At 49.2% G+C, this 15,392-nt stretch overlaps 1 protein-coding gene across 2 annotated transcripts in view; it reads right to left on the bottom strand.

The window, feature by feature from the left end:
- IFFO2 (intermediate filament family orphan 2) overlaps positions 1–14,725 on the bottom strand; it is a 28,767-nt gene extending 14,042 nt beyond the window's left edge. Inside the window, exon 1 of one of the 2 annotated variants that reach the window (XM_048967664.1) lies at positions 14,065–14,725. In XM_048967664.1, the coding sequence (XP_048823621.1) occupies positions 14,065–14,651 (587 nt within the window). In that variant the 5' untranslated portion in view covers positions 14,652–14,725. The remainder of the gene's footprint in view (positions 1–14,064) is intronic. The other variant, XM_048967663.1, reaches the window with a different exon arrangement.
- Between the last annotated feature and the right edge of the window lie 667 nt (positions 14,726–15,392).

Here is a 15,392-nt window from a genome sequence, read left to right on the forward strand (position 1 = left end):
ATCTCAGGAACTCGATGGCATCCCCTCAAACCTTCTCCAGCACTCATGAGGTTGACACAACAGGCTTCCAAACTTTCTCCTGCATCACCTGCACCGACCAACCTGAGCCTAATTCTCCTCCCTCGGTATCATCAAAGTGAACTTCAGAAGGAGAGAACTGCCCAACAAACTCACAAAAGCTGTTTAGGAAAGAGAGATTTAGAGACATTTGCCTTGGCAAAAATTGCTCGGTGAGTTTCTTTCATGAATGCAGGAGCGCAGTGTTATTTAGACAACAGATAAGATGTTTGCAAAATAAGCCAGATATAAACATACGGCCCTAAATATGCTTTTGCTCAAGGCAGAAAGGCAAATAGACCAGCTGATCATTAATGATGCCTGGTGGCATCCACTGCACTCGTTTCTTTCATTAAAAACACCCTTCCTCAAGGGAGCAAACCCTCCTCAAATAACATTTAGTGATGGTATAGGTATGGACTTGGAATCTTTCAGCTCTGCCTTCTCATCAGTTCGCAGGGAGACAAAGAAAAAGCAAAGAGCTCAAGTGCTGAAGTCTACCATAGGAAAAAAATAGAGTGTGCATTTGAACAGTGGCTGAAATGCTCACGGACATACATGACTCCGGTTGGCTTTCCTTGCATGCTAAGGCACCACCGTTCCATTTTTTGGGCATGAGATGCACCCAGCCTTGCTCATCTGTAAGAAATGTATCACCTAGGCTGCATTCTCTGTTGCACCACACCTGCAAGGAAGTGAGAAAACCCCCACCCCATGGCAGCACCAAGCCATTCCAATGGAGACACGTCTCTGAGCTCGCCTTCCTTTGTGCCAGCACTGCTTGTTCTTTTGTGCTCTCAGCCCTTTGATGCCCATCCCTTGTTGATGGCAGCTCCAAATGGAAGGTGTGCTGCCTTCTCACCACCTCTGGCACGGGATTGAACGCTCTGCACCATGCGCTGCCCATCCCATTTCATCACCATCACGGTTACGCACCCAGGGCTGCAGCAACATGCCTGCTAATCCCTTCTCCACCACACAGATCCGTAACTATCAACATTACACTTTATAATTCCGGTCATTAAGCGCTGATTTCACTTAACGGCCCTTTCAGAAGTCAAACTGTGGCACTCCCATACATGAGGATGCTAATCCTGTGCGTGGCTGGAGGCAGAATTTGGGCAGGGCATGCTGGCTGGGATGTACTGCGGCACCCAGGCTAAGAGAGACTATCTGGACTTTATGGGGAGGGGACCTGAGGCTTTTTGGAGAGATGTAAACGAAGCTTTACGCTCCTACACAAACCCACACAAACCCATTTTCTATTCTGTTGAGTCAAAAAGCCAACCAACCTTCTCCTTGTTTTTAGACTCCATTTTTCCACCCGGTGTGTTTTGCACCCAGTGAGCTGGGAGGTCACGTCAAGCAATTGCTGACTGTGAACAATTAGCTTGTTCACAAATGCTGCCTCTTGATTAAAAAAGCTTTTGCCACACAAGGATTCTCCTAGATTATCCCAAGCACAGACCATTCTGCTCCCACATGCCCTGCCTTCGTATTGAAGTAAATTAAATGTTTGTTGATGGGCTCCATGTAAAACGTATTAATTTAATGTGCACATCTGATTCCATTAAAGGCTGGCTCTAACACAGCAGCAGCAAGCTGCACTCTTGAATGAAGTCATCTGTTGTTTGCAACAGGCAGGGCAGCATTCGCTCTGCACAACTCACAGCTCTCTTTGCTCGTACTCTGCAGCATCAGATTTCCCAAAGATCAGAGCAACAAGGGTGTCCATGCAATGGAACCTGTCCATGGGTGTCCGTGCCCTGAACCTGTGGCAGTGGTTGAGGTTAGACAGGTAAATTGCACTGTTCAAGCTCAGGGGGTTCGTTACAAAGGAGAGGTTAATATTAAAGCCCTCTGCTAGGCTCCATTCCTTGTGAAGAGAACTCACTATACAGAAAAGCATTGTGTAATTATACCTCTTGATTATATTCATCTGGAATGATGATCGAGCCTGTTAATGGAACCACAATAAAAATCAGCTGCAGGTTCATTTGTTCATTAAGTTCATTAAGCCATGCATAATGTCACAAGAGCTCAATAACTTCAAGCAGTGGCAGCAGCCATGCTGGCATTCCTTTAGAGAGCAAATGGTGCTGCTTTTCTTACATTAGGAGAATCTGCATATAATAGTGCAAGATTCAGAGCCAAATTTAATGCATCTTAAGTGACACAGCTACAAGACACCTCCTGCATGACAACCCTGCAATTAAGTTCCTACTCTGAAGCATCTTTTGATACCCAGACAAGCCTTGCACCTTCCCTTCTGCACATACACCTTGAAGGCCTTCCACTGACCACTGCAGGGCTGGATGTGGTCTTAGTGGTCTTTCCTAACCATTAATGGCTCTGTAAACTAAGCCTGCAACACCACTGACCTGCTATTCTGCAGCTGTGAGCGATTAGAGCTAGATTAACACATTAACCACACCTCTGTACACCCTCCTGAAATGGACCTGATTAGGTAAGGCAATTCTATTTCATGTTTCCTGCAAGCTCACATCATCATTACATTTCTACACAGCTGCTCTGCTCCTCCAGCTCAGGTCAGGCGTGTGGAAATCCAAACTGCTCAGGAGGAATGGAGCTGTAAGGAGCAAAACCACAGAAGGCCTCTGCCTATTTGGTATTCCTCTACGAAGCGTCCATACCCTGGCATCAGAATCTCATTCATTAGAGTCACATTTAACTCTGCAGCTCTCCACACCAGCTTCTGGAACCCAATCATTTCCTGCAGAAAGAGATTTCTGGTCAGTCATCACCTATAGCTGATAAGATAGCAGCAAGCCTCATGATGTCATGCACAACACGTTAACTGCTACACAAAGTGAACCAAACACTGCTTTCCTCCTGTATTTGCCAGGGCAGCAAAGAGCCTGTCTGAAGGCAGGAAGGATCAGATGGAGCTGGATGTGCTGAGCTCAGAGTGCTGGGCACGGCAGTCTGCAGCCAAGCTTCCAGCAGGATTAATGCTTGCTCTTTCCCACTCAGCACCAGCAGCTTAAATTCATTTTTCACTCCTGTCAAAATCCTCTTGACGGTGTTTACAAGCCCTGAACAAATATACTTCTCTTAAGCATGAACAAACAATTCTGCAGCAGTTTTTGACAGCTGAAATTTGCCATTTTTTTTTTCCAGCAGTACAGCAGACCCTGGGGAAGGGGAGAAGGATTTGTTCAGTAACGTGAGAACACAGAGCTGCCTGCCTTCCATTTTCCAATGAGCCTCGTGGTAACTGAAGCTGACCCAGTTCAGTTTCTCACAAAAAAGCCTTCTGGGGGAAAAAAAAAAATAATAAAGCAATTTAGGAAAATGCAAGGCCTGGGGGTTTGCTTTTTTGGAGGGTGGGCAGGGAGTTCAGCGTTTACTCTGAACAAAAAGGAGGTGAGGACAAAGCCATAGCAGTATCTTAGCAAGATGAGGCAAAGATGGAAGGGGGAAAACATGCTGTGCAGGAGAGGAACCACTCAAAAGCCCCCATCTACAGAGCTCATCAGTCAGCCCTGGCTGAGCAGAACACAGCAGCACTGAGCTGCTCCTATGCATGAACACGATGAGCCCTTATCTCCTCTGCCACCCAGGTACAGAGGAGACAACTGCAAGCACAGCTTATGAAACAGCCACAGCAAAGAACATTACATTCCTGTGAAACTGTTGTCATAACTGCAGATAAAGTAATTACTCTGACTCATTTTGAAACAGGTAATCTCAAAAGCACAGGATTACACGACTGTATAGCGCTGCTAGCTACGAGTTAATTATCAAATGCTCAATTCCCATGTAAGGAAATCTCCCACAAACACAAGCACTACAAATGCTGTGCATTAAGGACAGCTGATCGTGTATAGACATTTATTTTACAGCTACATCATTCTGGTAGGCATTGTGTCAGACATCCAGGTGCTCAGTCCCAATGCTTTGCAAACTGCTCTGAGATTTGGCTGAGTAAATGTGTTATTCCTGCCTGTATTTCCAAATATTTCCAAAACAGAGCGACAGATGCTGCAAAACTCAAGTGGGGCACAAAGAGCAGAAGAGAGGCTGTGAGCCTGAAGTAGTGCCATGTGCTGAACTCCATTCTTAGGGCCCTCATGTAGACATGTGCAAGCATCTCTGAGCAAATCACAGCATGGCCTGGGTTGGAAAGGAGCACAATGCTCATCCAGTTCCAACCCCCTGCTGTGTGCAGGTCACCAATCAGCAGCCCAGGCTGCCCAGAGCCACATCAAGCCTGGCCCTGAATGCCTGCAGGGATGGGGCATCCACAGCCTCCTTGGGCAAACAAGAAGCATTAGTTTGACACCTTGAAATAATGTTTTTTCCTAACCCTCCAACAGCAGGGCAGGCACAGTCGCCCATGCAAAGCTGCAAAAAATCATATTTCAGTTATTGCACAGCCTGCTCAGCACCTCAGATTCTTTTAGGAAGAGCCTGGTGCAAGTGTGAACGTGAGGAACTCATGGAGCTGCACTGGGAAGGCTGGGGAAAACAAGCTCAAAGAGACCCCGTGCACACAAAGGGGACTGTGAGCTGCAGAATACAGTGTGCTATTATCACAGCGTCCCAAAAACGCCACGTGATTCCTTTGGGCAGCTCATCCCCACCATCTGCATCATTACTGACATAAATACAGGCTGCAGCAGAGCAGAACGGAGCGAGAAAGGTTTCCTCACCAAATTGTCAGGTTGGATGTTAGGATGGGAGGTACTGAGAAGCCTTCCGTGCTCAGTTTCAGGAACAAAAGTGCACAATGAAAGGGGATTATTATGACTGAGTCATGTTATAATCACAGAAGAATCCATCCATTGTTGAGAGAAACTCAGAAATTGCTTAATGCTCATCATTTAATCAAATGGATTTAAAGAAAAGATGATAGGCACCAGCATGCCCGTCCCAGAGCCTCACCATTTTTTCCTCTAATTCTTAGTTCTTTTTAATTGATATATATTTAAATCCCCACGCAGGAGACACTTCAAGACCTGGTACAAATATTAACATGGAGGCAGCACTCTGGGGGCAGGAGGAAAAAAGAAAAACCAAGCAAGGCACGCTTTGCTCTCTTAGCAAAACACTTCTACTTGCCAAAGCCTGGCAGCCGAGGAGACAAGTAGTTACAGAAGAGATTTAGAGCCATAATAAGATCTAATGCTAAGCTGTCGGAAAGAACAGGCAAACTTCTGTGGCATGAATTTCCTTTCTATTTGCTATAAACACCTACTGAAAGCTTTCATGAATGTCCTCTCGGAGGCTGCCAAGTTAAAACAGCACATTATCTCAGCTGGTGCATATGACTGCGTGGAAGATTCTTACATCACAGCTCTAAGCAGTAATCGAGCAAGCTTTTAACTCAGGGAAGTTTTTCCCATGTAGGGTGAGGATTATTTCTTTTCAGCACTGCCTTCGGACCTCACAGCAATGCTATGGAGGGGAAAGGCTGAGCCCTGTGGGTCTTCTGCTCTCTGCATGGAGTTCTGAGTAACACTTACATAAGAGGTCTCCCTGATCTCGGAGCTGGGTTTGCTATAAAGCAGTCAGTCCTCATCTGTGTTGTAACCACACTGCGACCACCGCAGAGCACTCCTGGAAGGCACAAGTCTTGATAAGACCAAGTGATGAAAAGAATTGCAGTTATTCTTCTGCAGAAGGCAAGCAGAGCTCCTGCTGGAGTGTACTGCTGTGATGCCTTCGTTCGCTTCTGCAATATCTCAGCCTGAAAAGCCAAGAGTAAATGCTAAGCCTCTCTCTGCCCTCCCTTCCCCTCCACCTCCTCAAAACCAGCCTCAAAACCAAAAGCTAGAAGTTGTCTTAATCTCTGCCCCAACACTGAAGGCTTGATTGAACCCAATAAAGCTGTTTTATCAAGTGAGATCATTCTTATCAGCTTTCAGGAAATCAAAGTCATGGCTGAGCTACAGAGCAAAGTCTCCACACTGTGTTCCTATGCACCCAGCTTTGTCTTACCTCTATTTTACGAGCTGGATTATCTTTGCAAAGGTGAATTCACAGAACCTATAAGGCTGGAAAAGACCCCTGAGATCATCCAGACCAACTGTTCACCCACCACCACCATTTGCATGCAACATCAGGGTTCTGAGACAGCAAGTGATAGCAAAAGGTAGGAAGTAAACAGCTCTTGGAAGCCTGCTGCGACACTTGAGGAAACACACAGCACTCCTGACACGGCCCTCCAAGAACTGTGAGGGTGCTTACTGTGTTTAAGCTGCTTTAATCACTTTGGTACAATGGGTAGATTAATATAGTTTAGTATTCCTGGCTAATTACAGTGACTGGTCTTTACAGCAGTACCATTAAACAGCAGTACCCTGCCATTTAAATGGGAGCAAATTAATAAAGATGACACCAAGGAGGATATATAGCATTCAAGCTCAGGCGTTTTTCAGTACTTGGAAAAAGCCAGATCAGCCCTAAATTCACACCGACACAATGGCTGTTTTTGTTGTTGCATCAATTCCCAGTGACATAACTGCTCAGTAATTAATGCACAGATGAACAATGAGGAAAATGGGATGAACAGGGGCTGGCGTTGGAGATCTGCTTTGCAGAGCAAACGCTGACATTACCTGAGAGCTAAATGAGCAACGTGGTTATTAGTGGGATGCAAAGCTCTGGCAGTGGAATGCTTGTGCTATTTAGGGAAGGGAAGAGATGATGGAGGGCTGAGGAGCTGCAGGACAAACTTGGTTTGAAGGCAGCAGGGCTGTCGGAGGAGCAGCGTGGCGGGCAGTGAGCTCACTGCCTGCAGCTCCAGGCTGAGTCACAGCCCCAAGCCCAGCTAACCCAAGGGACAGCTGTCCCCAAATGAGCTTACTGAAGTCCCAGAGCTGTTCTGGAAGGGCTGAAATCCTGTATGGCATCGCTGCAGGAGGGGCTTCGTTCCCAGGGTCGCTTTGTCCCTGCTGGCAGCCAGCAGCTCCACGTGCTGGGTAAGAATACAGATTAGTGGAAAAACATTGCCCTGTGAATGAGGAGCTCCTAAGTGCTCTGCACTCCTTTCTTTTTGAGAGAGGGGCTTTCAAAGCAGTGTGGAACAGAGAAACAACCAAAGGTCAGGGGTGCTGGCAGAGTCATTGGGGAGGTATTTGGGGGAAGAGTAAGGACAGAATCCAGACTGCCCAGTGCTTCATCACGCGGCCAGTGCTTTACAGGAAGAGCCACGGGGTGGATATGTCACACTGCCTTATGCCTGCAAGAGGGAATTCTATTTTGCACCCTGAGAACCAGCCCTGACAGCAGCAGTGGGCTTATTGTGAGCCCTGAGTGTGAGCCAATGCTGTTTTTGCACACTGACCAGCACAGAAAGCAGGAGAGGGATTCCCTTATGTTGTAGGGATGGCACTCATAATTCCATTTCTAAGTTACTGAACTCACCAGCAGGCACTGGTAAACCACTGGGATTTTTCATGCCTGCTTTGAAGCAGAGAGACCCAGAGACAGCCAGGGATTACAAAATGACTTCTTTCTTTCACACCAAAACCAAATGCCACCCTCCAACGTGAGTCATTAACCAGCAAGCGTGGGCATCTCCAACCTCAAACCAAGGCTTTCCAGCAATATATCTGAAATGTTATGATCTATCAGTGCATCCAAGCTCACATCACACTGCAGCAAATTTACTTCTTCTCTCCTATTCTGAACATAAAATGGAGATGCATTCAGTCATTTCACTTGCTGCTATCATTGGCACGTGACAGCAGCCCAAGGACACCCATACAAAACACACCACGAGAGAGCAAAGTGTAGAAAATAATACCCTGGAGAAGCCATACAGCTTTCCTGCTGCACATTTATGAAGTGCCTCGTTCTGTTTCTCAGCACAAATCAGCTCAGGGTTCTGGGAACAAGATAATCTTTCACTATGAACTGGTCACAAGGCTGCAGAAGAGCTTCACTTAAACTAAATTCAGTTAAACTACTACACTGTGTTACATTAGACCAAACTACAAAATCTCCTTTCTTGCACAAACCCAAACTAAACACGACATGGCTCGGTGGGCATGGTGGAGCTGAGGTTGGCCTAGAAGATTTTAGTGGTCTTTTCCAACCTTAATGATTCAATTTAGGGATCTGGTTAGCAGGCACGGTAGCGATGGATTGGTGACTTTGGAGGTCTTCTCCAACCTGAATGATTCTATTCAGGATCACGATCAGTGGGCATGGTGGGGATAGGTTTATTGTTGGACTTCATGACTTTGGGGGTCTTCTCCAACCTTAATTATTCTATCATTCTACTTGGGGTTGGGTTGATGGTTGGACTTGATGATCTTGGAAGCCTTCTCCACCTTTCATGATTTTATCTAGAGATACGATCAGTGGGCAAGGTGGGGATGTGTTGATGGTTGGACTTGATGATCTTGGAGATCTTCTCCAACCTTAATTATTCTTCCATTCAATTTGGGGACAACGATCAGTGGGCATGATAGGGATCTGCTGATGGTTGGACTTGATCTTGGAGGCCTTCTCCAACCTTAATGATTCAATTTAGGGATATGGTTAGCGGGCATCGGACAGGCTGATGGTTGGATGTGGTGACTTTGGAGGTCTTCTCCAACCTGAATGATTCTATTTAAGGACCAATGGGCCTGTTTAAGGACTGCCAGTGGGCACGGCAGTCATGGGTTGATGGTTGGACTTGGTGATCTTGAAGAAGACTTCTCCAACCGTAGTGATTCTATTTAGGGACGTGGTGGGGATGAGTTGATGGTTGGATTTGGTGATCTTGGAGGTCTTCTCCAACTGTAATGATTCTATTTAGGGACACAGTCAATGGTGATGATGTGTTGACGACTGGACTTGGTGACCACAGACCACTTTCCCAACCCTACTGATTCCATGAAAACAGCTGGGCTGTACATTTAAAATAGAGACTTGAGCCAAAAAGAGCAACGTCCTGTGAACACTTCCAGCAAACTGAGAATAGTCAGTTAGTCACAGAGAAGGAAACGCAGGAAGCTAACTTAAGACCAGACAGAGCTTCACCACAAATACCCAACCACAAAAAAGCAGCTGTTGAGCTGTCCATGGGCTCGGCGCTTCCTTCAGCTCCGTCCCAGCACTCGCTGCAGAAAGGCTGTGATTACCCATGATGAAGAGCCAGAAATAACTTGGGTCGAAGTTTGTTTTCGCCTCAGCCCCACATTGGAAGGGTCTCGGGGCCTTGATAGGTTGGAGATCAGAGGCACCTGGGGGATTTGCAGCCCCACAGCCGTGCTCTCCGCCTGGTTTTTCCCCTTCACCGAATCCACGTTTCCCACCCGTGAGTCACTGAGGAACAAAAGGTGAATTCAACGCACGCAGAAAGCGTTGTGGTTCTCTTTCAACAGGGGAAGCCACTCTTTGAAGAGCACAGCCCAAGTTTCTCTGAAACTCACGGCACGACGCGGCGATTCCTCCCTCTCCAATCCTGTCCATCTGCAAATTCATTACTTTAATTGGGGTTCTGAGCTAATAGCTGGGCAAAGATAAAGCACAGAATGAACAGCTAACGTGCTATTTGAAATCAGTCCTTGCATCTCAACCCTACCCTGGTGGTTCCCATCCCGAGCCAGTTTAATAAAGCACAGTGTTCATCTGGGTAAGTATTCAGCAAATAGAGCCTCAATCCCTTGGTTCTGTGGATAGAAGGATCAAAGGGAGCCCTGTGCTCTTCTCCCAGACTTTTCCTGCATTACTACAACCCAGAAATCCCAGTCTTTTGCCCTTTCAGGGCGAGCAAATTTCTCTTTTTAAGACTGAATATCCAGTTTCCCAAGGGTGAGCGCTTAGCATCAAACCTCACATCAGCTGGGCAGCTGGAGCACAGGTCTTCTCCAGCCTTATTGATTCTGTGATTCACATCTATGAGGGGTGCCTCAAATCTTGGGCTGCATCCCCATGGGAAGTGGTGCAGAACACCAACCTCACTGCAGCACAACTGCAATAGGAAATAGAAAAGCACACATCCCAGACTTAAATGCATTCCTACATATACCAAAATACACCTATGCACCAGAATTAAATGTATGCCCACACATATATGTGTGGCTTTTGCATTATTGCCAGCTCTGTCACCAATTGAAACGTGGACACAAGTCCTGCACCATGATTGCATTCTTCTGGAGGGATAAAAAAATTATTTGTTTTTGATTGGCTCTATGCACAACATTTGCATCTTGTTACCACTGCTATTTTAGCTTTAAAAGTTCTCAGACATTCCTCCAGGGCTTCTCTTAAGCACATTTTTATTAAGTTCCCTCCTTTAAAAAATGAGACCCAGTGAGTTTTGACGCTCAGTGCCTTTCACAATGATAATCTTTGTCCTTTCCAGCTGCAGCAAATTTAAGATAATCTCTTCTTCAAGTGGACTTGATTAATCTTCCCAACGAAATACCATCCTGGGGTAAAACAATTATTTCCAGTCCAACCCTTACTAAGAGTTAAATCTGGGCTGGAAAAGACAACCAACATCTGGCCAGCTCAATATCTGCTCCAATTAAGAACAATTTTGAAACCATAATAGACAAATCTATTCAAGTGTTCAGAGCAAAGCTTGCCACAGCAGTTGAGGGGGGGGAGAGGAACAGAAGGGGGAGCAGGGCAGGACTGCAGCAGGGTTTCACCTCGTCAGCAGAGCTGTGGCCACACGCAGCAGCGTTCTGCTGGCAGAGCACACGGGTGCACTCAAGTCCTAAAGGAGATCTTAAAGGCCCCTTCCAACACAAACCATTCTGTGATTCCAAAGGTGGCTGAATGCAAAGGGTTGCCTCTTGCTGGGCAGCAGACAAAGCCATAACCCAAAGCCTGTAGAAAGAAAGCAATTGTGGTGTGCTGCTTGGGCTGCCCGTTGGTGGTCCTTTCCAACCCAAGCTGTTCTGTGACTCTATAAAAACAGGGGTGTAACACAGCCCAGGTGCTCTGCTGACTGCACACCCCAGTATTGGCTTCATCCAAAGTGCACTGCGTTGGGGTATCCCAGAAAAGTGATGTTGGTGGGCAGAACCAAGGAGATGGGTGCCTTCTCCTGCAAGAAGCCATCAGTACTGGCAGAAACCCCCATGGCAGGGGTTGGAAATAGATGATCTTTAAGGCCTCCTCCAACCTCAGCCATCCTATGATCCTGAATTGCACTCCAGCAGAGCTCAAACCATAAAAGCAGGCCCAGCAAACTCAAGTCTTCCCAGCATGAACGCCCCTGCAATAAATGGAGCAGGGCTGTTGCAGAGGGCTGCCTGCCTTCAGCTGCACCTATCGGTTTTTAAGCACTTGCATGGCTTTGTAGGATCACAGATCTGCGTCAGAAACTCATGTTTGCACTTAGCTTTATGCAGGCCCTAACAGCACGAGGCTCATTTTCCATTGCCAGATGGTTTCCCTAAATAACTTGAATATATTCCTGCAAGATAAAATACACGCTCTGAGTTTACATTACATCCACATGTGCCACAACAAAGAACCCTTGCCCTGCAAACAAACAGACACGAACACACTCACACCCACCTTTCCAGGGCTGCTGACAAACACAGCCCCACGTGAGCTCAGGATAATGAAACCAAACTGAGGGATCATAGAAAGGCATCGCCAGCACCACAGATGAGCAGGCAGGAGGGTGCTCAAGGGTGAGCAAAGGAGCACAAGGGTGTGCATGGAGCACAATGACACAACACCCAACCCCATCACGTTGCAGCTTCCTCCCATCTCCCTGGTACCAACCAAACAAACACAGCTGAACAAAGGGGGAGACTTCTATCCCCATTGGATGCAGTGGGTGCTCCAGTGCTTGGCAATGAAGGCACGGCAGCTTGCAGGAGATGCACTGAGATAAGTAATAAACACAGAGGGCAGAAATCATTACTAGAGCAGAATATTCCTGCTTATATATTCCTGCTTGTTCTGAACCAATTCACGAGTTCTCTTATGAAAGGATGCAAAAAGCCACACGCTGCAGCTCTGTCAAACAGGCAGAAGACATTCAGGCAGCTCCACCAGAAACCCCGACTGCTTCCAAAAGAAACACAAACAAATAAAGGATTACATTTGCTCTTCCAGCAAAAAACACAAGCCGAAAAACACATTTTAAGCCTAAAAAACCCCCCAGATGGGAGCACTCACACCAATCCCACTGCCCAGCAGCTCTCAGGCAATGCAGGAATTTCCCTGCAGAATCCCAACTACCCTTTCTCTCTCTCTCTCTCTTTTTTTTTCCTCCCTTGGCCTCCATCTCCACCACAGATGCGTTGAGCAGCAAACACAGCACTGCAAAGGGAATGCTATCCATCACCGGGTAAAGAACACCATTTCAAACCCCAATAGGCTGAAGGAAGCCTCAAGATTCCCAGGGCTCACAAAGGCTGCCGGATGGCTTTTGTTTTGTTTTGAAGCTCCTTTGCAAGCAAACCTTCCCCTGCAGTAATTGCAACCCAAATATTGCAGCACTGAGCTAATTTAAGGGAACTGGCGGACGAAACCGACGACTGATTAAGCCAGAAAATGAAGAATGAGCTAAATTTAGGAAGAACGACACGATGCAATATTAACAACAGATTACTCCCCATCTCCAAAAAGGGGGTTCTGGAGGGGTTTTACAGCCTGACAACGCTGCTTGCAACACCCAGCCTCCTTGTGCTGCAGTGGATGCTGGCGGAGGAGAAAATCCTCCTCAGGAAGGGTTCCCCCCCCCCCCATCAAACCCATGAGCATCCTTCCCAAGGAGGGGAGCTTGGGCTGCCAGCATCCTTCCTGAGGATTGTAGTGCTGGGGGGGGGGGGGGGGGCATCCTTATGCCTCCAGGGTTGTGCCACCCAACTTGGGGGTAGGGGAGGGTGCCAAATCTCTTCTTTAGAGATCATGATGTGGGGAGGGGGTGGGGGGGGGGGGGGGGTGGGGGCATCTGCAAATCCCTTTTCCAGAGGCTGCAAAGTGGATCCCATCCCCAGCTGGGGTCCCCAGATCCTGTCTCCAGAGACTGTGGTGCTAGGGAATCCTATCCCTAGGTGCCCCCTAGGGCTGAGGGGGCCAAAATCTCTCCTCCAGAAGGTTGTGGTGCTGGGAGGCTCATCTCCAACTGAGGGTCCCAGATCCCTTCTCCAAAGGCTTCAAGGGAAGCCCATCCCCACAACCCCAGGGCTCTGCCACACAACTGGGGGATCCCAATTCCTTCTCCAAGGAACCGTGGTGCAATGGGGGCCTAACTTCAGCTGGGCTCCTCAAACCATTTCTCCAAAGGATCATGGCAAAATATGGGCCTAATCCCAACTGGGGGTCCCCAAATTCCTTCTCAGGAGGATCACAGTATGAAGGGGACTCATCTCCAGAGCCCAAATCTCATCTCAAAGGATCACGGTGCAGTGGAGGCCTAACCCTAACTGGGGTCCCCCATATCCCTCTGCCCTCAGGGCTGTGCCATCCTGCTGGGGAGGGAAGGAAACCCCTTCTCCAAAGGATCGAAGTGCTGGGGAAGCCCAACTCCAATTGGAATCCCCAGGTCCCTTTTCTAAAGGATCACAGTGTTTGGGAGGGGGCCCACTCCTCATTGGAGTCCCCATATCCCTTCTCCAGAGGATGATAGGGTGGGTGGGTGGGGGGAAGAGGGCACCCCCTGTTGGGGTCCCATACATCCCTTCTCCAATGGGTCGCAGTGCTGGGGTCCCACCTCCAACTGGGGGCTCCAAATCCCTTCTCCATAGGATGGAGGTGTAACAGGAGGGTCTATCCCTGTGACCCCAGTGCATGCCACACATCTGGGGGGAAGGGGGCCCAAATCCATCCTCCAGAGGGATCGTTGTGCTGGGAACCCCATCCCTGGCTGGGGATCGTTTCTGTTGTGATGCTGGGGGAGGGGCATCCCCAAATGGAGGAGCCCAAATCCCTTCTCTGGAGCATCAAGGAGCACCCATCCCCAACTGAGGGTCCAAAACCCCTTTGAAGGGAAGGGGGGGAAAGGAAAGGAGGAGGAAGAGGGGGTCCCCACCAGCCAAATGAAGCCCCCCGATACCCCGACACCCCACTCACTTTCTCTTGTACTCGTCTCTCTCCCTCTTGACTTTGGCCAACACGTTGTAAAGCGCCCGGATTTCGGGTGTGATGGTATCGATCTGCACCCCGACACCATCCGGATGAATCCAAGACACTCCCGGCCCTTGAACCGTTTCCAATCCACCGCCACCGGTACGTCTCACTTGAGTGTAGCTCCAAATAGTACCGGGTAAACGGCTGTAATGTGACGGAACCAGGCCGGGCGCCGGGCTCGTAGACAGAGCAGCTCCGGTTAACGGGAGACCGCCGTCGGTTTGCACGGCCTGATCCCGGCTGAAGGTCTTATAACGAAGGCGGCGGTCTCGTTCGCACTGCTGGGCCGCCAGCTGCTTCTCCAGCAGCCGGTTCCTCCGCTCCAACTCGTGCACTTTAGCCAGGAAGCAGCGAAAACGCACGTTGAGACCTTTCAGCAGATGGATGTTGGAACCCAGATCGTTCCGCAGTGCCGCCGTTACCGGTGGCCCACCCGCCGCTCCGCCCGCCGTTCCCGGTGTACCGCTTCCAGCCGCCGCAACGCCGGGAGAGAAGGCGCGGGCCATTTCGCCGAACAGCAGCGAGTTCATGGCGGAAGGGAGCGGCGGGGAGGCGAACGGCCGTTATGAACGGAGCGGGGGGGGAGGGGGGGGAGGAAGCGCCGCCGCCGCCGCCGCCGCGCGTTCCTGCGGCTGCCGCAACCGCCGCACCGGCACCAAGCCCCGCCCACCGCGCCAGGCCACGCCCCTTGCTCCTCCGTAGCCACGCCCCCTCGCCGCAACGCCGCTGGCGCACAGGCCACGCCCCCTTCGTTCTCCTATAGCCACGCCCCCCACACGATGAGGCCGCGCCCCCCTCCCCACCGCCTGCGCTCCACGTGTTCGTTGCCGGGAGTTGGAGGGCTCATTTGGGGGAGTGGAAGATTGTAGGGAGGGAAGAGACCTGGAGAGGATCTGCGGGGTGCTGGGGAATGAAACAGGGCCATAAGTGGGCACCATACAGTGCCAGTGCTGGGCACTATGTAAGGCCATTGGTGGGTGCTGGGGGCTACATGGGGCCATTGGTGGGTTTTGGGGCCTATATAGTGTCATTGGTGGGTTTTGGAGGTCTGTACAGTGCCATTGGTGGGCATTGGGGGCTATAGAAAGCCATTGGTGGGCACCGTATGGGACCATTGGTAGGTGCTGGGGGCTGTATAGGACCATTGGTGGGTATTGGAGGCTATACAGGGCCATTGCTGAGCACCATATAGGGCCATTGGTGGGTTGTGGGGGCTATATAGCGCTATTGCTGGGCACCATATAGGGCCACTGTTGGGTGTTGGAAGCTAT

This window comes from Lagopus muta, chromosome 21, assembly GCF_023343835.1.
Source record: "Lagopus muta isolate bLagMut1 chromosome 21, bLagMut1 primary, whole genome shotgun sequence".
NCBI classification, from domain to species: Eukaryota; Metazoa; Chordata; class Aves; order Galliformes; family Phasianidae; genus Lagopus; species Lagopus muta.